The following is a 21,713-nucleotide window of genomic DNA, read 5'->3' on the forward strand; positions in this document are numbered from 1 at the left end:
ACACACACACACACACACACACACACACACACACACACACACACACACACACACACACACACACACACACACACACACACATATACATATGTGTTACGCAATATCTTTTCATCAAGATAAAACATGCGTAATGAATACGGCCGCGATTGTAATTACACGTTCCGCACGCTAACTAAGAAATGATAAATTGTTTAGCAAATAAAAATAATCAGGGGAGAAGAATTTCATTTTGAGCAAAAGCAAATTAATCGAGCGAGTATAAAATGAGATGTAGAACACGGTGAAACGATATTTTAAAGCAAATGGCAGTAACTATGAATTATTAGAAACGCGTGAAAATTGAAAAAAGAGACAAATATGCAATAGCTATAATGATACATTTCGTTTCATCAATTAATCACTATCTACACTAGATTAAGATTCGAGTCTTAATGAATGTTTTAAAGGAACGTATTTTACCAATTTGAAAATTGTAAAAGTATATCGTTTTGTATAGTTGGTTGTGTAGGTGCATGTGACGTCATTGTTTTTCCAGTGTGTCGATTGCTCCGAATTTAAATCGAATGTTGAAATATACGTGATGTAATCTCTTTATTTTTCGTACGTGTTGATTCAGCTTCTGCAATCAAATTCGTAGTTCGACCAATTTTCAAACAAGTGTATCGATTGTCGATAATAACGTTTCATTTTTTGATTGAAATTTTAAAATTTTCATGCACGACGATGTTCACTAAACTCCTGTCGCACGAATATTTATTAAATGCAAATTGCGCAAGCTATTGTATTAATTTAAATCGCGCTTTTTAAAAGATGACGTTCGAAAATGAAAATTCGAGGAAAATTCACAGACGAAATGTAGCGAGTACTTTTGTTTTAGAGTGAAATCTACTTTCTATTTGTATCGTGTCTGTCTACCTACATAATTAATATCGTCATGTCTGATATCAAATGTAGTTTAGTGCTCGTTCGATCGTAAACAAATCGTCGTGACTCTCTATTTTCCGACGTAATACACGAATTATTCTGTCCGGGCGATAACGTATCTTTTTGAATAAATCAGAAATGATTGACGTGACAGGTATATATTTTTAGACTGATCGTCAGTTATTATCTTAAAAAAAAAAAAAAAGAAAAAAAAAACAGATTTTGCACATAATAAAATATCATACACCGGTACGCCAGCTGATGTATGAATCTCTGGACGTTAATCTGGCTCCACAGGATTTCTTCCCTCTTTGTAGTACATGTAGAATATACACACGTGTACATATGTGTGTACTCTGAAGAAGCTCTGCAGCTGTTCATTTCTTATATTTCACAAACTTCAAAGTCACGAATATAGATATGCCCGCATAGACAGTAACGTCTATTTTGTTTATGCAGAGTCACAAATTTTTATGGACTTCTTGTTGAAGAAACAAGAAGTCCATAAAAATAAAATGAATTGTAAATTTCAAATAGAATGAATTGTAAATTTAAATTTCTACCTTTTAAATATCGTGATAAATCTTGCACACTTTTGCATATTTTATGTATTATATTTCAGACACGTGTAACTGAATTTTTTTAGTTTAGACACATGTGTATTTAAATATCTCATAAATGTAGAAATATTTCAAAAAGTTACATAGTTACGTTTGAATAGTGGAAAGTTTCTTTATGACGTCGGTCAACATTTCCTTTCTTTTTATTCGCAAATAATTATTCTAAAATGTCTGAAAAAATATTTGAAAATACGGAGAAATTTTCATTAATGAGAATTTCTTTCGAAACAACAGTAATTTATAGGGTGATCCCATTACTCTGTACATTTTCTCGAAGTGTGTAATCCATATTCCACATTAGTGTATTTTTGCCCATAAAAATTCGTAATCCACTTGTGTCAATCGAACGTCGCGTTGCTCTCGATCGAATGACAATCACGATTCACAGTAATTTTCAGCTGATTGCTCGCAACTTTATATTATACCGAGCACATAAATTACATGATTTATTGCACCTTCCGTGTAAGAGTTCGAGGGCCGTTCGTGTGTTACTATGATGCCGCGACGTATGATCATTCGTCGTGCTAGTTGAATCCTCGTAGGTAGCATAAGATCCCGTTGCGCCGTGTATCGGTATATTGCCGCTGTTATCTGCGATTTCGTGATCCCAATCGACAGATCGGGCCGCGAGCCGAAAGAACAACCGCGGCCAGAGAAATAATGCACCGTGGCTCGTTTACTTTGGCTGAGAATTGGTTAAAATTTATACTCGCTTCGCCTTTCGTAAACAGAACGTTCTTCGTCACTAGCTACGAAGTACCGTGATTTATCTTGCTTTTGAATATTCCCAGTTATTCCCACGTGTTCTTAATAAATAGAAACAAATATTTGAAAAATATAAAGCAAATAATAGTTAAGTATAATAGTAATAAATTAAATAATAATAATGTAATAATATTTAAATAATATTAAATATTAGTATAATAATAATATTAAATAATAGTATAATAATATTTAAATAATAATATTAAATAATAATAGTAGGATAATATTTAAATAATATTAAATAATAATAGTAGAATAATATTTAAATAATATTAAATAATAATAAAAGTAAGTAGTAAAAAATAGTTCAAAAATCTCGGAGTACTTTATTTTTAATATTCAGTATTAACGGTAAGAGCAAATAAAAAAAGTTCTTAGAAGTCTTAGGAATATTCAATACACAAACAAAATTTTTTAATTCAGTGTATTTTGTAATAATTGGTAATATAGCAACATTTTACTCTTTCGTATAATATACCATTTAATTTTTTCCGATTTTGAAACAAACGTAACAGCTACTTGCCCCGACTGATATTATATATACTGAAAATTCTGTGAACGTTTAAAAAAAACAAGGCGAAAAAAGAGAGACCAAAAGAGAGACAAAACGTGAACAGCTTCTGAAAGCAAATTCAACGTGAATTCATTTTCATGCGAACGGTACATTCGTTTCTGCGAGAAATCGTTCGTAAACTAATTTCTTTCTGTCCGTGTTTGTTTTTGAAAAAAGATTCATTCATTGCAACGTAACGTCTGCTAAATCTTCTAAAAAAAAAAAAAAAAAAAAAAAAAAAAACAAAATACGAACGAGAGAGTATTTGAATGTTTGAAATTGTTTGCGTCTGTTGTAAAAAAAAAAATAGAAGTGAGGCGGAAAAGGAAAGAAAAGAGCGAAGAGTTTCAGGCTCTCTGGCAACAACAGTATGAAAGGTTACACTCTACTTGACGATATGAACTCGAAATCCAGGAAGGAATGCATATCAAGGCCGATCTCTCAAGCCACCCGCGGCTCTCTCTCATTATCGTTCAGTTAAATCCGAAGTTAATTAGAGCTCAAGCGGAAAGCCGTTTCGTTCTGTACGAACTAATCGTTCGTGTTCGTTTCGAGGGGAAAACAGTAAATACGAGGGAAATACGAAGTCATCTGGATCGCAAAGGGTTGTTTGGAAATCCAGTTTATTAATCGCCAACAATTGAATACACACATTGATATATTTATTTTCTGCTCTTAAACCGTTGTTTCTCGCAAACTTCGTAAAAACTTCAATTTCTCATCATTTCATTTGGGGATTGATTATTGTAAAAATAAAAAAATGTTATTGTAAAACAAAAAATAAAAATTGTAAAAGTTGTAAAAATAAAGAACCATATTTCCGGAGAAATGAAAGAGTCATACTTCCATAGAAATTTCATATTATTAATTTACAACGATTTTTTTTTTGAGAAAGACTTGAGTGTACTTTTAGCGAAATATTGAAATTGTGAACAGAAGCTTGTGCTTCTTTGCTAGAAATTTTATCGTCGATAGTTCTAGCGTTAAATTAAATCAAGTGATATTTATTGCACGTATTGTACATTTTAATAATTTTACTTTTATATAACTCTTATGTATTTTATGTATATAATATATATCATATATTTTACATATCTTTACATATATTTTATATTTATACTCGATTATTAATTTACTTCATACATCTATTTGCTTTAAATTAATGCAAATTCGGATACAGATGGATTTCATACCTCACATCAAGTCATTCTGATCGAAATATCAAATGATTTATTTACAGCGATTGATTTTAGATTTTAAAGTTATAAAAAAATAACTGCAGTTAATAATTTACGATTAGTTTTTAGCTGCGATTAATTGTCTTTTGTAAGCAAACGAAATTCTACTTGGAGGCTCGACTTGAGGGTGGGGAACTTCTCATTCTGAAGCCAGACGCCGTAATCAATGCTTTAGTCAACGAATTTCACCTCCGGTGCAATTGCACGGCACGATATTGATCGGCAGCTACAAACGAGCAAGTCGCTCACCTTGCGATTAATTTGCATTTGCAGGAAGTCAGTTCAGTGACAATACACCGCCGGTAATGTGGATAGACCGAAATTTGGTGCTTCTGGATACAGAGCCGGTAGGAAGTATGGTGACTAGGGCCCGTGCCAAGGACAATGAACAGGATCAGCTAACCTATGGCCTGGAACCTCTTGGGCACAACTACAACGGGAACGACAGCCCGCAACCGCCGCTCCCTTTCTTCATCGACAATAGAACCGGCATTATCTACGTCAACGAAACGCTCAAAGACAAGGTGAGTCGGTGGCTTTTAATTTGCCTTGCAAGTTCATTTGCAGCGCCGTCTCCCCTGAAATCTCTTTCCTCGCAAGATTGAAGAAACCTTCGTTTCAGTGAATGGAATTGAAACGTTTAACAAAATTCTTGAACGTGTAGATATATTCGATATATTCGTTCAAGAGTATATTCTACGTGGGCTGTGTATTTTTCTGCATTTGTGAAATGTTCAAGGACACGTATAAATATACGGGCTGCGTCATTGAAGCGCGACCTCCAAATATTTTTTATTTTTAATCTCTTTAATTGCGAGACCGCGAGAAATATTTTTCAACGAATATTTATATAAATTATAAATTTTATTATATTTATATTTTACATTTATATATTATATATTTTTATATAATATTTATATAAATTATAAATTTTATTATATATTTATATATTTATATTTTATATTTATGTATTATATATTTTTATATAATATTTATATAAATTATAAATTTTATTATATATTTATATATTTATATTTTATATTTATGTATTATATATTTTTATATAATATTTACATAAATTATAAATTTTATTATATATTTATATATTTATATTTGTATATTATATATTTTTATATAATATTTACATAAACTATAAATTTTATTATATATTTATATTTTATATTTGTATATTATATATTTTTATATAATATTTATATAAATTATAAATTTTATTATATATTTATATAATATTTATACAAATTTATGATAATAAATGCAATATCGCATTCTCTTCACTCAGATGTGTATTTTAAATTTAATCTTTATTTTTCTTCCTTTTTTTGGTCACAGTTCAAAGTCATTTAAATGCCATTGGTATTTTTTTCGCGTAACGTAGAGTATATTTTCAAAAAAATTGAAAACCGTATCAAGATCCGCTTATCTGCTATCCTATTTGAACTTCTAATAAATAAACCAATTAATTTATTATCGATTATAAGATTACCTGTACCAAACTGAACATTCAAAGGATTAAACAGGAAATTACACAGTTTTATTCGGAGGTAAATTCTGTTTAATTATTGGACGAAGTTTCGCATGATTATTCGCCGTGTTCTCATCGAGAATTCATTGAGGTTGGTTAATAATACTTCTACGGTTTGTGCTAGGTAGAGACGAGAGATTCACGATACAATTTGAGGGATAAAACGGAAGAGTGAGAAGAACTTGACGAATCTAAATATTAAATTTAATTCAGTTCAGGTCTTTTATTTGAATATTTATTTATTTATTTTCTTTCTCAAGTTCCTCTCATCTAAATTTTCGTAATTTACGTTATTACGTATATTACTTTCACGCGTACAATTCACTTTTATAAAATCTAAAAAGATATCAAAGTTTAATTTTGAGTACTTTAATCACTCAAATGTACTTTAAATTTCATTTATTCATAAAAACGTAATTTTAATTAGCTCGCGATCTGAAATGAATTTGGTTATTCTATCGTTCTTCTACCTTCTATTATTCTATTCATCTTCTACTATTCTTACCTTTTATTATTCTATTATTCTTGCAACTTCTATCATTCTGTTCCATTCGATTCCATATTCAGTAGAACATCTTTTGGAATTGAATGAAGTATTAAACATTATAACTCAAATTACCAAAAGTCTAAACATTTAACAAGAATATATTCTTCAAGATATGCTTATTTACTCAGTTCGCTACATTTTGCAATATGTTATCCGCTTCGAGTCTCCAAGCGAACCAATTATTTCATTATTAATTAAAAAATCATCTGTGCAAGACCAAATAGATTTTCATAGATTTTCAGTAGATTTAGATTGAATCGATGAACGGCTCTTCGTATTTTGCTGCAGCAGAACGTGAATTGTTGTTGCGATACGTCTAAAGTCTAGGTAGTCGAGTTCTGGTCGTTAGACGAGGGCGAAGCACGCGCGTATACGGTCATCTTTTTTCCTCTGGATCGGGACTGGACCGATCGTGAACGTAACACAAGCTGCGTACGGTTCGACGTTCAGGGATTTAAACGACATTTCTTGCTTCTTGTTCCCAGGGAGGGCAGGACCTGTTCCTTTACGTGACCGTGTCTGACGGTCAGCTCACGACAAAGACCGAGGTCTACGTTGCTATTCAGAACACCTCGGATCCGAAGGAACCCGACTGGACCAGGTAAGGTTGCTCGTCGAGGACAAAATTGGTCGCGCGTATCGATCGATGAAAAACCGATTCCGATCTCCCGTGCCGCTCAGAAAATTACTTCTCTCGAGCAGAGGTGTATATAAGAGCCAGCAGTTTCCTGACTTCTTGATTCTTCCTTCACACGGATTTAAATTTCTTTTTATTTTATATCTTTTATTATATTACAAATATACAATATTTTATTACATTAAATAATTTATTAGTTTAATATTTTTATTATTTATTAATTTTATATAATATTTTATTTTATTTTATTTTATTTTATTTTATTTTATTTTATTTTGTTTCATTTTGTTTCATTTTGTTTCATTTTGTTTCATTCTGTTTCATTCTGTTTCATTCTGTTTCATTTTGTTTCATTGTTTCATTCTGTTTCATTCTGTTTTATTCTGTTTCATTCTGTTTCATTCTGTTTCATTCTGTTTCATTTTGTTTCATTTTGTTTCATTTTGTTTCATTCTGTTTTATTCTGTTTCATTGTTTCATTGTTTCATTCTGTTTCATTCTGTTTCATTCTGTTTCATTCTGTTTCATTCTGTTTCATTCCGTTTCATTCTGTTTCATTCTGTTTCATTTTGTTTCATTTTGTTTCATTTTGTTTCATTTTGTTTCATTCTGCTTTATTCTGTTTCATTGTTTCATTCTGTTTCATTCTGTTTCATTCTGTTTCATTCTGTTTCATTCTGTTTCATTCTGTTTCATTCTGTTTCATTCTGTTTCATTCTGTTTCATTTTGTTTCATTTTATTTTATATTTTATTATATTATATTTCATTTATTTTATGTCTTACTTGGTTACGAACATTAAATTGCACTCGACATAGTTCTTTGTACCTTCAGGTGTTAGTATTAGTTTAACGTTTAGAGGAGATGAAATAAAAAGAAATTTTTAAATTCGTGTAATTTACACAGGAATTGTCCTGTCTGATTTTAAGGAAAAGGAAAATTGAATGTAGATTTTCTCTTTTTGCGTGGAAAAGAATTGCAACAATCTCTATTAATTACACAAAAATCTGATAACATCGTTTCCTTATTGAATCTTTCGATTCTCAAGTGCAAACGATACCGCGTTCTGCTTGTTCTATTAATTTCGCTGTTATCGCCATAAATTTTTGTAAATATCCATTATTTATCGGATCCGTCTTGTTAAATTTTCAAAGTAAACAACTTGCAAGTTCTTCGTTCCACCGCTCACGACAAATCAACGTAAGACTCGAATATCATCCACTGATTTCACATAGAAAGAAATATTTATAAAAATTGCCCGAAAGCACGACTTTCCCTTAGATTCTAAAAATTCACGAAAGGTCCAATTACGAGTCCTGCTGCTGAACGAAAAGCGCGATTTTCTGTGAGTCGATAGTCAACCGAGCGGAGAAGCCACGAATTTGTCGCGGGTCTCGTGTAACCTGCTAGAAAGTTTCGTCGATAAATCACGAGGAACGGTGCATGACCTTTCGGGGGACTCTTCGGTGGCCGGTTCCATTATTCATGCTCCAGTTCGTTGACGATACCCTCGAATCCACGCGAGAACAAACAACCGTTTCTCGATGACCGACGTGGCTCGCAACTCTCGTATACATATATACATATAATTTTTGCTCGAACAGGAACCCGGTGAGCTCCGCTGGCAGAAGGAGACCACCGTTGTTGCCCGGCGTCGTTCCTGGACAGGGACTGTTTCGAAAATTGGGGATACCACCGTCGCCGGTAGCCGTGCCGCCGAGCATACCGAAAACGACGAGGCTGCAGCCCGAGGAGGCGAAACAGGCGGAGGCTGACGCCAGTCCGGCGACCACCGGTGTTCCGCAACAGTCCACGGAGGAGAACGAGGTCGAGGGGCCAGCACTCAGCTCGAAAATTGCACCTGCCGAGGCACCGCCTTCCCAAGATATAGCGATCACCTTGGTACCTGTCACCGCGGTCTGCGTGCTGCTCGTGGGCCTTGGCATGGGCGCCTGGTCCCTCAGAAATAAATTCTGCAGGAACCGCAAGTCCAAGGAAGACACGGTACCAAGACGTATACGTTTTATAGACGAAGTGTCGCGACGAGTCACACTGAAGAACGAGAGATACAGAGGAAAGTTGCTCGAAGGTGTGAGAAATAAAGGCAACGATGCACCTACTTTTTCGTGCATTGACCGATTTTTTGTGAAAGGAAGAAAAAAGAAATTAATCTATGTATGCTGGAAAATTATTAGTTTATTTTCTATAAAATCTATGCGCGAGAAGTACGAACAGTATGAATAGAACGTCGCTCTTATTTTCTCTTTCGTGCGACAGATTTTTATAAAATTGAAGTTAAAACATCTCCTAAAGCTAATTATTTTTCAACGGTATAAGTTGATACCTTGTAGAGAATGTCAAGGTTCATTGATTAATATATAAGAAGATTCCCTTCCAAAAAGTGAAGGCGTCTCTCCTACAGTTCTTTTGTATCTCTTAGAAATTCTTCAGGTATGATCCGTTACAATTGCGAGAACCATTCTGTATATATTATAAGTATAAATTTTAACGATACGAGCGAAGTCAGAGAAATTGTGGCCCAATATTGGATGAATATTAATAATAATAGAACTATGAATTAGAAACTTCAATTAAGAACAATTATAGTAGAAGTTATAGATTTAATTATACGTAATTATAGTTAATTACTGTAAAAATTAAGAACAGAAGAAATTTCATTTTTAAGAAAGCTGAATTTAAAGATTTGTGAATTTTGAGAGAACCTGCGACTCAAATTAAGATAAAATTTAATATATTAATGGTTTTATTTTTAAGAAGATTTTTAAGAGAATTGTCAAGTATTAGCAATAGTTCTTGATTAGATGCATTTAAATTTTAAAGGCTCTAACAATGATTGAAGTTTCTCTATGTTTGATTCTCGTTTGTGTTTCGAGATGTAGAATCCTCCTGATTCTAATTTTATTATCTATTTAGACGTGCAATGAAGTAGTATGATGTGTAACAGTTACAACAAAATCTTAACAGAATTCAAGAATTTGTAATGCTTATAATATAATATATTTATTATAAACTCATAATATAAAGTTTTAACATAGTTTACTTTATATTTTTCTCGATGAAATTCTGTTTTATTTCAAAAAATGACTCTTGTTTCTTTTTTTTACACAGAAAGAGCAAGCTTCGGTCAGCGTTTCGAATATATCGGATGATCCATCTCTTGTTCTGAAAAGATGGCGAGGTCCGAAAGCGCACAACAATCGATACGAGCCCTGGGAAAAAGAAAATCAAGGTGCGCAGAATAAACAAGAAGATAAATGGGAATTTCCACGGCATCGATTAAAGGTCGGTAATTACAGCAATTTAAAAATAATTGACGGATATAAACGGATATAGTAATTAATCGATTACGCATTTACATTTTCCCATGCGTTTCGTTTCAACATTCCCCCAGTAAAATGAATCAATTTCTTCATAAAATGCCTCGGATATAAATATTTCGTTTTACATCTCTATATATTTTTATACCATCTGCATTTCTGTTCCTTTAAAATTTTCAGAAAAAGATCTATTTTATCATCATCGAGTAGTTCTAATTAGAACTCTGTTAACAGTTAGCGTTGAAACCAACATTTTTGCATACAATAAAGAGCACAGTTCAACTAACTTAATGACAAAAAAAAAAAAAAAAATAAAAGAGAAAAAATATAAAGAAAAAATTATATAAAGCCTCTACTTTAATAATTTATACTTAGAGATACTTTTGTTCTTAAAAATTGTCCAAATTCAAACGTCTCCGAAAACGTTAAAAACATTAAGGAAAAGAAAGAATGATGATTAAGTCCGCTGCAATTCTGAGGATTGAAATCTTAAAACCACGTTGTACCATTTCATTGAGCTTCGAACGTTAGGAAACGACGAATTGTTGAGATTATCATCGCTAAATTATCTTGTTCGAGATAGGTTTTCAACATCCTCGGCGAGGGTTGCTTCGGTCAAGTGTGGAAGTGCGAGGCCTTGGACATCGACGGGAAATCAGGCGCAACGATCGTGGCGGTGAAGACGTTGAAGGAGAACGCGACGGAGAGAGAACGGCTGGACCTGGCGCAGGAGTTACGAGTGATGAAAAATTTGGATCCCCACCCGAACGTGGTCAGGCTGTTGGGTTGCTGTACAGAACGCGAGCCTATGTTCGTGATTTTGGAATACGTGAGCGGCGGGAAATTGCAAAGCTTTCTAAGAGCATCCAGAGAGGAAAGAAATCATGGCGCGCCCGGACTAACGTCCAGGGATCTAACTGGATTCGTTTATCAGGTATCTTGTTAAGCACAAAGTCAAACTGGTGTGTTTTAATCATTCGTTTTTACATAATGAGAAATTTCAATAGTACTCTTTACCAGTTTTATGGTATCTATATCAAATGAAATTTTATTTCCTTCTGTGCGAGGAGAAAAAAAATTGTCCTCAATTCTAATTGAGAAGGTCAAAATTTTAAACGTTTGGATTCAGTAAACAAACATTTGGATTCAGTAAACAAACATGTCAACGCCTGTAGAGGAATTTGAATTTAGAAGAATTATGAAGAATTTCAAAAAGAAAAGACAAATGTCTCGATTACATGATTTGGAAATGTTGCAGACGACAAAATATCCAATCGACTCTGAAAGTAAAAGCTTCAGTCTTTTTAGAAACGAGCCCAGACAGAGTTGTTGTGCGACGTTTTATTACAAAGTTACAGGAGTTCAAATATCCGTGATTTCTCGATTACAATTTAATGATGTTTGAACTAACAATGAACATGTATATATTTAAAAGTAGAAAATAAATAGAGAATAGAATTTTCATTTGAAGTAAACATCTTCCAACAGTTCCAAAGATGATCTCTTTTAGATTATTCTCAAATAATTCGACTGTGCGTGCTATTAATACGCAATTGTTAACGAGCATTACACTGAAATGTCATTTACGCATTGCAGATAGCCAAAGGTATGGAGTACTTGGCATCGAAAGGAATTATACATAGAGATCTAGCTGCGAGGAACATATTGATCGACGAGAATCGCGCTTGCAAAGTCGCCGACTTCGGATTCGCCAGAGACGTGGCCGCTAATCAAATATACGAAAGGAAGTCCGAGGGTCGGCTACCCATCAGATGGATGGCTCCGGAGAGCCTCTACGATAACATCTTCTCCGTGAAATCGGATATATGGAGTTTCGGGGTATTAATATGGGAGATCGTGACCCTGGGCTCCACACCTTATCCTGGCTTAGCAGCCGCAGAGGTACTTTCTTCCAGGGTTTATTAATATAGAAGAATCCCTCTAACAAACGGATGCGGAACGTTTTCAAATTAATTAATTCGAATAAAATAAATATAAAATTGAAATGAACTCGAAGAGGCTGATATTCCTTTTCTATAAAAACAGTCGTATGAACGTCGTTTTACGACTTCTTTTTCGAAATATATCGGCAATAAACTGTAATGAAATTAAATGTAATCGGAGAATTGAATTATATGTATGAAATAATTAAATATATTAAACGTCAAAAAGTGAAATTAGCCTAAATTACACGTTCGGAGGAATTGTAAAAATGAACGAACTCGCGTTAGAATTCTTTAAGAATCGGATGCGGAACGTTTTCAAATTAATTAATTTTACGACTTCTTTTTCGAAATATATCGGCAATAAACTGTAATGAAATTAAATGTAATCGGAGAATTGAATTATATGTATGAAATAATTAAATATATTAAACGTCAAAAAGTGAAATTAGCCTAAATTACACGTTCGGAGGAATTGTAAAAATGACCGAACTCGCGTTAGGATGCTTTAAGAATCGGATGCGGAACGTTTTCAAATTAATTAATTCGAATAAAATAAATATAAAATTGAAATGAACTCGAAGAGGTTGATATTCCTTTTCAATAAAAACAGTCGTATGAACGTCGTTTTACTTCTTTTTCGGAATATATCGGCAATAAACTGTAATGAAATTAAATCTAATCGGAGAACTGAATTATATGTATGAAATAATTAAATACATTAAACGTCAAAAAGTGAAATTAGCCTAAATTACACGTTCGGAGGAATTGTAAAAATGAACGAACCCGCTTTTAAAAAAATGCGGCGGCTATTTAACTTTTAATTAATTAGATTCCAATCTTTTTTTTTTTTTTGCAAGGGACCATCCCTAAATTCTCCATTAACCGATGCTCCAATAATCGGTGTTCTGATAATGGAGATTCTTTTGTACTTAAATAATTCAATAAAATGTTCCTGGGTAGCTAATTCCATTGGGACGGGCATTTAATTAAAATCGGGTAGATATATCATTCTTTTCTTGCAGGTAATGAGGAGGATCAAAGAGGGCTACAGGCTGGACAGGCCAGAGCACTGCAAGAGAGAGCTTTATAACATTATGTATTATTGCTGGGACAAAGATCCAGCGTGTAGGCCATCGTTTGGAGAACTGGTCAGCCTGGCGGAGGGCCTTTTACTCGACGAAACCGATTACATCGAATTAGATAGGTTCCCAGACCATTCGTATTACAATGTGCTCAATCTCAGCGGCGAGAAGTTGTAAATGATAGTACTTAAACTGCAGCGAGTATCGTGGTTCTGTAATTGTCAGTAATTCCCTCGGATGGCAGTTGAAAGCGTTGCGCAGCTTTAATGTGACATGTATTTGGAAATGTCACTCATCAAAGTAATTTGACTTCTCTTTCTGCCTTTTCGTTCCGACACGACTGATTTGTGTATGTTCATGCAATTTCATAAGCGTTTCAGTTTGTAAATATACAGAATGATTTATTCCTCCTTTTTTGCTATTATTGATGTTTGACTTATGAGTTTAATTAGTTGTTCGCTACCAGCTTGCTTTGAAATTCTATTCATCGAGGATTTGTCTAAACTATGCCGAGCTGTATATAATGTTAATAAACGAACGTTCTAGACACGTTTTACATGTTGAACGAATTGCAAGTCATGAACTAGTCAGAGTTCAAAGCAAATTATATTCGCGTTTAATTCCCTCTCGCAAACAGACTACTCAAAAAGAAACAGCATGAAATTCAATAGTTTTTCGAAGTTTGAAGAGAACGATACGTATGAATTAAGGAACAATTACTCAAATAGCGAAAATTTTTTACATGTACCGATGCGAATTGTAAATATGTATTAAGTAAGATTTTCGATAAGTTATTGTGTAATTATTATTATTATTATTATTTTTTTTTTTTTGTAAGAATAAACCACACTTTACTACAGTTTAGTCCTTTCTCTCAATAAATTTTTACAACACGATTGTAACAATTTTTTATAAAGAAAATAAATCCAAAAATTTCAAGTGCAAGTCAGATCAAAAACTTCATACGTGTATACATAACATAGAGCGACTTATTATCAGTTCAGAGTGATTGAAGAACAAATTCCTTTCTCATGACAATGACTATTAGTTTGATGACGCGGCAACAAACACATCAAGAAATATGATTTTCAATTTAAAATATTCGATTTATTTTAAATCTGACACTTTTCTTTTTAATATTCGTAAATTTAAAGAAATCATACGTTGAGTGTTGCTACCAATACAATGAAAAACAAATTTATAAGAAAAAAAAAAAAAGAAGAGATATGTTAATTTATCAGCAAAAGACACATCGTTTTTTATATAAGTTTTTTTTCATTTAATGAACATCGCTCAGCCGTCTGTTGTAATTTTTTTATAAACTCGCATACACACATACACACGCGCACACACACACGCACACACATACGCAATTTGCTATATAAAATCTGTACGAGCGTACAACGTGAGTAGCAGACGACGCGACGCAACGCGCAAGTAGTGTCGGCTCTAATCTATGCCTGAGTGTTGCGTTCTGTCTGTATAATTGATCTCTGTATCGCGTTATCTCCATTTGCCTATTTTTGGTCAGATAAATCACGATCTAACTCTCGGTAATATGGAGAAGAACAAACCTCTTCGTAATATGGCGAAAAACAAGAATATACCGTATTCGAAGACCGGTGACAAGGAGGAAGATGAGGTTAGTTTACGTTTCGCTGCGAATAACGAGCGGTGAGGTTAAAAAAAATGTGTCAAAATGACACGAACGAACCGCGCGACGTGTGTCATGCCGCTCAGTCCGTATGCTTTAACAGTTTAAAGCGAATGTAACATTTTGCAGATGTTATTGGAACCATTTAGTTACATTCTGCAAGTACCTGGAAAACAGATCAGGACCAAGCTGACACACGCCTTCAATTACTGGTTAAAAGTGCCAGAGGATAAACTACACGCTGTCGGTAATATAATACAGCTACTTCACACCTCCAGTCTCTTGTAAGTCTCATACTTAACGTTTATTTTAAAAAGTGTGCGCAAGAAAAGCGAACAATATTTTCCAATATTTTCCTCCCTGTATGCGATACTCACAAAATGTTGATTGATTAATGTTTGCAGAATCGACGACATTCAAGATAATTCAGTTTTAAGGAGGGGCATCCCAGTAGCTCATAATATTTATGGTGTGGCAAGCACGATAAACGCTGCAAATTATAGTATGTTCATTGCTTTGGAGAAACTGCTCGCTTTGAATCATCCAGAGGTGAACAAGTTGTATAACAGTTCTCCTTTTTTTTTTTAAATTTTTTCCCCAAATTTTAATCTCTATCCAGTTAAAATTCGTGCCCAGTGTATCCAAGTGTATGTGGAACAATTGCTGGAACTTCACAGAGGTCAAGGTATGGAAATTTATTGGAGAGACAATTACATTTGTCCGTCAGAGACAGCTTATAAACAGATGACCATTCGAAGTAAGTTTTCAACCGATTGATGTTAATCAGTTTCCTATTTATTTCATCAATGCGTATCTTTTCCGTTTCTTTCTTATAGAAACTGGTGGACTCTTTGATCTGGCTGTAAAACTAATGCAACTGTTTTCCGATTGTAAGGAGAATTTTATACCTTTGGCTGGTATCTTAGGACTTTACTTTCAAATTCGTGACGATTATTGTAATCTACATCTACAAGAGGTAAGCTCTCAAGATTAACAAACAAATCAATGTCGTAATGTATTCTAACAATATTTCTAGTATGCCGAAAATAAAAGCTACTGTGAGGATCTTTCTGAAGGAAAATTTAGTTTTCCCATTATACATGCTATACGGACTCATCCGGAAGATAGACAAATACTGAGTATCCTTGATGTAATATACTAATTAATATTTAGCATTAGTTTAATACACCAATTAATTGATTTAAACACTATCTTAAAAATATATTTGAATTATTATTATTATCATTATCATCATCATCATCATTATTATTGTTATTATTATTATTATTATTATTATTGTTCCTTAGTTACTTTTAATGAATTATTATTATCACTATTGTACCTTAGCTCTTAATGAAGATATTCTTAGACAACGTACTAAGGACATTGAGGTGAAACGATATTGTGTTAACTTGTTAGAAAAGTTTGGATCCTTTGCTTACACAAGGACTGTACTGGAAGAATTGGACAAAAAAGCAAGAAATGAAGTACAACGCTTGGGTGGAAATCCTTTATTAGTACGATTGTTAGATGAATTAATGAACTGGAAAGGTTGTGATCCTCAACAGCACGATAAAAAAGGTGGTCTTTAATCATGTTTTATTATTTTTATTATTTCTAATATATGTTATATATAAAAGAAATGTTATATACATGTTACATACATATCTAATTTACGTAAGAGAAGAAAATGATAGAATTGCTTCTGATCGGTTTTTCTTTTTTCATTTCGTAAGTAACATGAATTTTGAATAACTTTGAGTAACTAAAGTTACTCTATACACGTCGATATAAAAACATTCAACAGTCTCTTTTTACGTAATTGATTTTATTTGAAATTCAGATGCTTGTTACTATATGGAGTTTTTAATAGAAAATGCGATGATTAAAATACTTTTCAATTAACACGACTTAATATTAATATAAACTTGTTCACATTCTTTTAATATGTAAATATCTTCTGTACGAACTATACGAACTTGATGTTCATTTTTTAAATTAATTTTGTTATTTTGATTTTATACATTATTTTTCTAGAGACAGTACAAATGTAGATTATCGGTTTTGTTAAACGTAAAACTTATAGTTTAATAGTTTAATATTATTATCAATTGCTTTTTAATATATATTTTGTAACAAAAAACTGTATATTGATTCTGATGAAATAATGTCGATAAGGGATAATCGCGATCATAATGAATACCTCAGGAAGTTTAAGAATGCGTTTATTTACATTGCACGATTAAAAGAAAAAATTAAATTAATTTATTCTTCTATGTAATTACGAATATACGTCTATTGAATTAAGCGGCTGTAACTATGTTATATCTGTAGGAATCTCGGCTTGAGATACCAATTTGTAGGAATTTTGATAAATGATGGTTGTTTACTTAAATTTAAATAAAGAAAATTCGCTTAATAATGATTATAAAGTAACGTTTCACACTATTTTCTTAATTGCTAAACTCGCTAGACTCGCAACTCTCAACTCACTCTGTTCTTTCTGAGTCATCGACACTCACTGCTTTCTTCCTCATTTGCACAAAATTCGTCATTCATACAAACATACACCCTAAATATGTAATTAGTGGGATATGCGTGTAAGTCAGAAATGACTCCAGCACGAGACGCTGAGGTTCAGTAGTCGAAGGGTTAATATCTTAAATGCTAGGCCTGGAAGGATAGCCATAAACATTCCCAAGTTCCAGGCCTAACTTTCTCTACAGTACGCCACTTGGGGCATCTAGTTGCAATTGTTGGGCATTGGAGAAAGTTCTGGGCCCTTTCCCAGAATTTGCCCATCCCACATATCTAAAACAAGGTAATGATAGTAATGATAATAAATAAAATCAATTTTCTTCCTTGTAAATGAAAGAAAAGTTATTATAATAAAGGTGTTGCGTGAGACAACTATGTAGCAATTACGTTTTCACGAGTTTTTATTATCAACTGCCATATGTGTACAATAATTTAATACGTACGTTACATAGTATTAAACTTACAATTAGCCTTAATCGCTTGTATGGAAATTTTACTACTGATTTGTACATCGTGGGATCATATGCTGTACGAATTAATAATGTGATATACAACATGTAGTTCCATACAAAACCATTTGTAACGAATAAATATATCTTCATTAAATCTAAGCAACATATGTATAATTTATTTATTTCATCACATTTCTTTTTCCACTTACTTTATTGTGTACGTTCTCAAATACAACTCATAATTAGTCAAACGTATACGTTAATGTCCAAACATTATGTCGCCAGAAGAGTATGTTGTTAGAACACATTCTTTTCCGATAATATAATGTTCGAATGTTAAGTATTTTCCATTCCGTGTCTTCATTCGATCAAGCAAAATATATAAATGAACAATACTCATTTGTGCAATCGTTAACAGCAATGTCTGTTTGTAACAATGTCTTGCATTTGATAGTACATTGTAAGAAACAATTACGATGCGTTTTTAAAAGCTATTTTAAATACAAACGCCTCTAACGCTATAGACTCTATAAACTATTATTCCTACAATTACATTTTTTATAAATTAACACGACATGCGTAAAACGAAACGTGTCGCTTATCACATACTCTATCAATCGCTTATACGTAACGTATTATTCATCATAAATTTGAGACCGAAGTTTTCGTTATTATAAATTTTAACATTTGCTCTTTGCTTTGCAACTAAAATTTTGTTTTGTTTTTTTATTAAAAATTCTGTCTTTATCACCGGTTATTTTTCAATATATAAAATTTCACCGATGAAATTCGTTTTAACGATTAATTAATTTTCAGCAAAAAGAAACGAGAACTAAATTCTCGTGCAAGTGAAAGGTGTACAATAAAGTTGAAGATTAACTTTGCAATTTAACCTGCAAGAACTTTTTTCATTAATTTACAAGTCCTCAAATTTACGATTCCGTTTCTTCTCTCGGAACTCGCCCCATTCTCTTTTTACATCGTTCTTCGCAGTCGTTGAGTTGCGATCGATTGCGATTAATGATTCGAAAACATCTATTGGCAAATACACGGAAAACAAAACGAACGTATCGTCGTCTCTCGAGAGACTAACGTTAAATAGCAACCTTTCATCAACAACCGAAACGAGAACGTGTACCGCCAGCGCTCGACGCGAAAGGAACTCTCAACGATCTAAGGCCGATTCCGCAGAAACCGCATCCTCCTTCACATTCTACTTCGCCGACTCGTGGACGCAAATCCGAGCTACGCAAGAACGAGAAAAAGGATCAACATCCTCGGGCACAAAGGTTCGATCTCGCGCGCCGGATCTTCCGCCGAAATTTTCCAGCGGGATTCGCCCCACTCGTTTCCGTTTCTCTTCTCCAACTTCCAACTGTTCGCTTTCTGCAAACTTTCCAAACACGCAGACCACCCTCCATCTCACTCTATGTGTCTTCCCTTGCTCTGTGTATGCATTACGTTTTCGCGAAGACGCCAGCAGTGAGCCGAGATTTCGGCGCCGTTCGTGGAACGAGAAGAGCTGCGGCGTTCCCTGGTCCCGCCATCAACGACTAAGACACCGTCGCGATCTGACACGTCCTCTGTTCCGGTTCACTGTCCTCGTCCGACTCGCTCGCCCACGAGGGCTGACGCTCGTGTCATATTTCCCCGTCGCTGTCGCCCACTCGGCCAGTTGGTCCAGACACGCCATCGTCCAGCACTTCCGTCACCTTGCATCATGCGCTCGCTCTTAGAAAATGTTTTGTTCGCCGTGTCGCGCGGATATTTTCGTGCAGGAGGGACTCGTGTTGGATTGTCTGGCGAGTAACGGAGGAGACAAATGCGACTGGAGAGAGAAAAGGGGGAGAGAGAAAGAAGGAAGGCGATCGTGGTGATTAATGTTTTGTTCTTGCGGTCATTGTGGTTTTGTAATTTGGAAAAATGATGGTTCAATTCAATTGTGTCATTTGTGTTATGGTGATGATGGTATACTACTGTAATGATAATAGTAGTAACGCAGAGTGGTCGCTGAAACACTGAATGATACAAAACAAAAATAACTTTTACAAACACATGTTTTTTTAATTCTCTTATTATTTTATTTGGAGATATAGTTGACGGATTGTTTTTTCAGTATTAGGCGTGAAAAACACCATTTTGAAAATGAACAAGATGTTGCAAATTCTTCAGTTTTTCAGTAGCCACCCTGTAGTAATAATAATCAATAGTAATAATAATATTATTAATAATGGTAGTATTAATAATGGTAGTAACTGTAATAATAGTATTATTATTATATAACAGTGTACTATGCTGCTACGTAATTTAGGTTGAGATATCTCCTAAACTAAAGTTTTGTCGATACACGATGGGTTAGTATTCTTTTTATAGACAATGTCGAGAGCTGTATCGATTTAAAAAAAGTGGAGGTGAATTTGAAATCTCCGGAATTCCTCCAGCTAAACTGAACGTTACTGTCATGTCACCCTCTGTCAATAAAACTTTTTCATATTTCCAAAGACAAGGATACTCGAAGTGCTGAAACTTAAGTAAAACATCTTGTATAAGTAATGCACTAGTATGATAATGGTAATAGTGTGTGTAGTAATAGTATTTTGTGGCTATTTCATAATTTAAGTAAATGTGGCAACAGTGCACTAATGTGACATTATTTTGACATTATGACGACCGATTACTTTTGCGAGTAACTTTTGTCAGGATTTAACAAAACTGTGTTAGAAGGTTACTTTTGAATGACTAAGTAACGTGATAATTATGATAACACAATTGATTTGTGTTTATGTGATTATATTTCTAAACAAATTATGTTAAAGAGTGTTAACTATTGCAAAGAATATTCATGGAATCTTTGAAACTTCAAATGAATATTCTTATATTATCATGCTTTTGTAGATAGAAATTTTTTCTACGTTACTCGTAAAATTACAAAAAAAAAAAAAAATCCAAATCTAAAAGAATAGAATGGAAAAATTCTGAGATTTCTAATACCATCTAAAACTATCGATCGATTAATCTGGAACGAATGCTTCGTTAGTTCAAGGATTGGAATTTGATTTAATCGAGTAAAAAAAGGTCTTAGACAAGATATTATAATGTCGACATATTGACAGATCGATGTTGAATAATGCGGGGAGATAAAAAAAAAACAAGAATAAGGAAAAAAGAAATTGTAAATTTTATTTCAAGCCACTTACGAAACTGAAACTATTACTGCTATTGCTACTAAACTACTCTGATATTACGACCATTCAAATTTATTTATATTTCACATCATCTTCAAATTGCATTTTCGTCTTTGTTCTTACCGAACACAATGAGGGTCAAAATGTGATGCGACAAAATAAATTCATCGAGCCAGGGACAATAAACTCCTGTCTTGTAACTTTTTCTACGGCAGGGACCTCCCGCGACCGTATTTCATATTTCAAACTGACATTTCCGTATTGTAGTCATATTTGACTCTTAATTCCAAGGCTCGATGAGTTTCTTCATCGCATCGGTCCCCACCATAAACAGGACACTAGTAAACCGGCAGGACACGGAAGATAGAACCGTTAGTTCCAAGAAGCAATTGTCAAATTTACTTCTTGGAACTGACTCTGAAAATGTTTGGAAAAACCCATCTTTCCGATCACAGGATCGGAAAGGAAACAAAGAGGGCTCGGATATATAAAAGCCGACTCCGAAACAAACTAAAACAGTCTTATTCACAGTTTCAAGTCATCAAGAAAACCTCCCGCGTGTCTGCCGGTTCGCGTCCCCCAAACCCAGTGCATTCCAGGGATTCAATTCACACTCTTTAATCAATATCACAAATCAAACTTTACTTTGAACTAGCTGCACTTCATTAACGTTGAAGGCAGCGAGCCACCGA

General features: G+C 33.7%; 3 protein-coding genes across 5 annotated transcripts in view; 2 read left to right on the forward strand and 1 right to left on the reverse strand.

Moving 5' to 3' along the window:
- The window catches only part of LOC122531078 (tyrosine kinase receptor Cad96Ca), a 41,718-nt gene extending 27,662 nt beyond the window's left edge, over nucleotides 1-14,056 (forward strand). For both annotated transcript variants that reach the window (XM_043658662.1, XM_043658661.1), the window contains 7 exons: nucleotides 4,374-4,624; nucleotides 6,676-6,791; nucleotides 8,431-8,830; nucleotides 9,956-10,129; nucleotides 10,748-11,098; nucleotides 11,761-12,066; nucleotides 13,133-14,056. In XM_043658662.1, the coding sequence (XP_043514597.1) occupies nucleotides 4,406-4,624; nucleotides 6,676-6,791; nucleotides 8,431-8,830; nucleotides 9,956-10,129; nucleotides 10,748-11,098; nucleotides 11,761-12,066; nucleotides 13,133-13,369 (1,803 nt within the window). In that variant the 5' untranslated portion in view covers nucleotides 4,374-4,405 and the 3' untranslated portion in view covers nucleotides 13,370-14,056. The remainder of the gene's footprint in view (nucleotides 1-4,373; nucleotides 4,625-6,675; nucleotides 6,792-8,430; nucleotides 8,831-9,955; nucleotides 10,130-10,747; nucleotides 11,099-11,760; nucleotides 12,067-13,132) is intronic.
- Nucleotides 14,057-14,622: 566 nt separating this feature from the next.
- LOC122531079 (geranylgeranyl pyrophosphate synthase) lies at nucleotides 14,623-16,505 on the forward strand. 2 transcript variants are annotated; one of them, XM_043658663.1, is made up of 7 exons: nucleotides 14,623-14,834; nucleotides 14,976-15,130; nucleotides 15,251-15,395; nucleotides 15,483-15,603; nucleotides 15,683-15,822; nucleotides 15,883-15,985; nucleotides 16,194-16,505. In XM_043658663.1, the coding sequence occupies exons 1-7, from the start codon at nucleotides 14,751-14,753 to the stop codon at nucleotides 16,436-16,438; spliced, it is 993 nt and encodes a 330-aa protein (XP_043514598.1). In that variant the 5' UTR covers nucleotides 14,623-14,750; the 3' UTR covers nucleotides 16,439-16,505. The 2 variants fall into 2 exon arrangements, with proteins under 2 accessions (XP_043514598.1, XP_043514599.1); XM_043658664.1 differs by having other exon boundaries at nucleotides 14,625-14,834; nucleotides 16,206-16,505.
- Nucleotides 16,506-18,038: 1,533 nt separating this feature from the next.
- The window catches only part of LOC122531084, a 160,187-nt gene continuing 156,512 nt past the window's right edge, over nucleotides 18,039-21,713 (reverse strand). Inside the window, exon 6 of the mRNA XM_043658672.1 lies at nucleotides 18,039-19,548. Within this exon, the coding sequence (XP_043514607.1) occupies nucleotides 19,477-19,548 (72 nt within the window). The 3' untranslated portion in view covers nucleotides 18,039-19,476. The remainder of the gene's footprint in view (nucleotides 19,549-21,713) is intronic.

The sequence above is a fragment of the Frieseomelitta varia genome, unplaced genomic scaffold, assembly GCF_011392965.1.
Source record: "Frieseomelitta varia isolate USP_RPSP 00005682 unplaced genomic scaffold, Fvar_1.2 scaffold_372, whole genome shotgun sequence".
Taxonomy (NCBI): domain Eukaryota; kingdom Metazoa; phylum Arthropoda; class Insecta; order Hymenoptera; family Apidae; genus Frieseomelitta; species Frieseomelitta varia.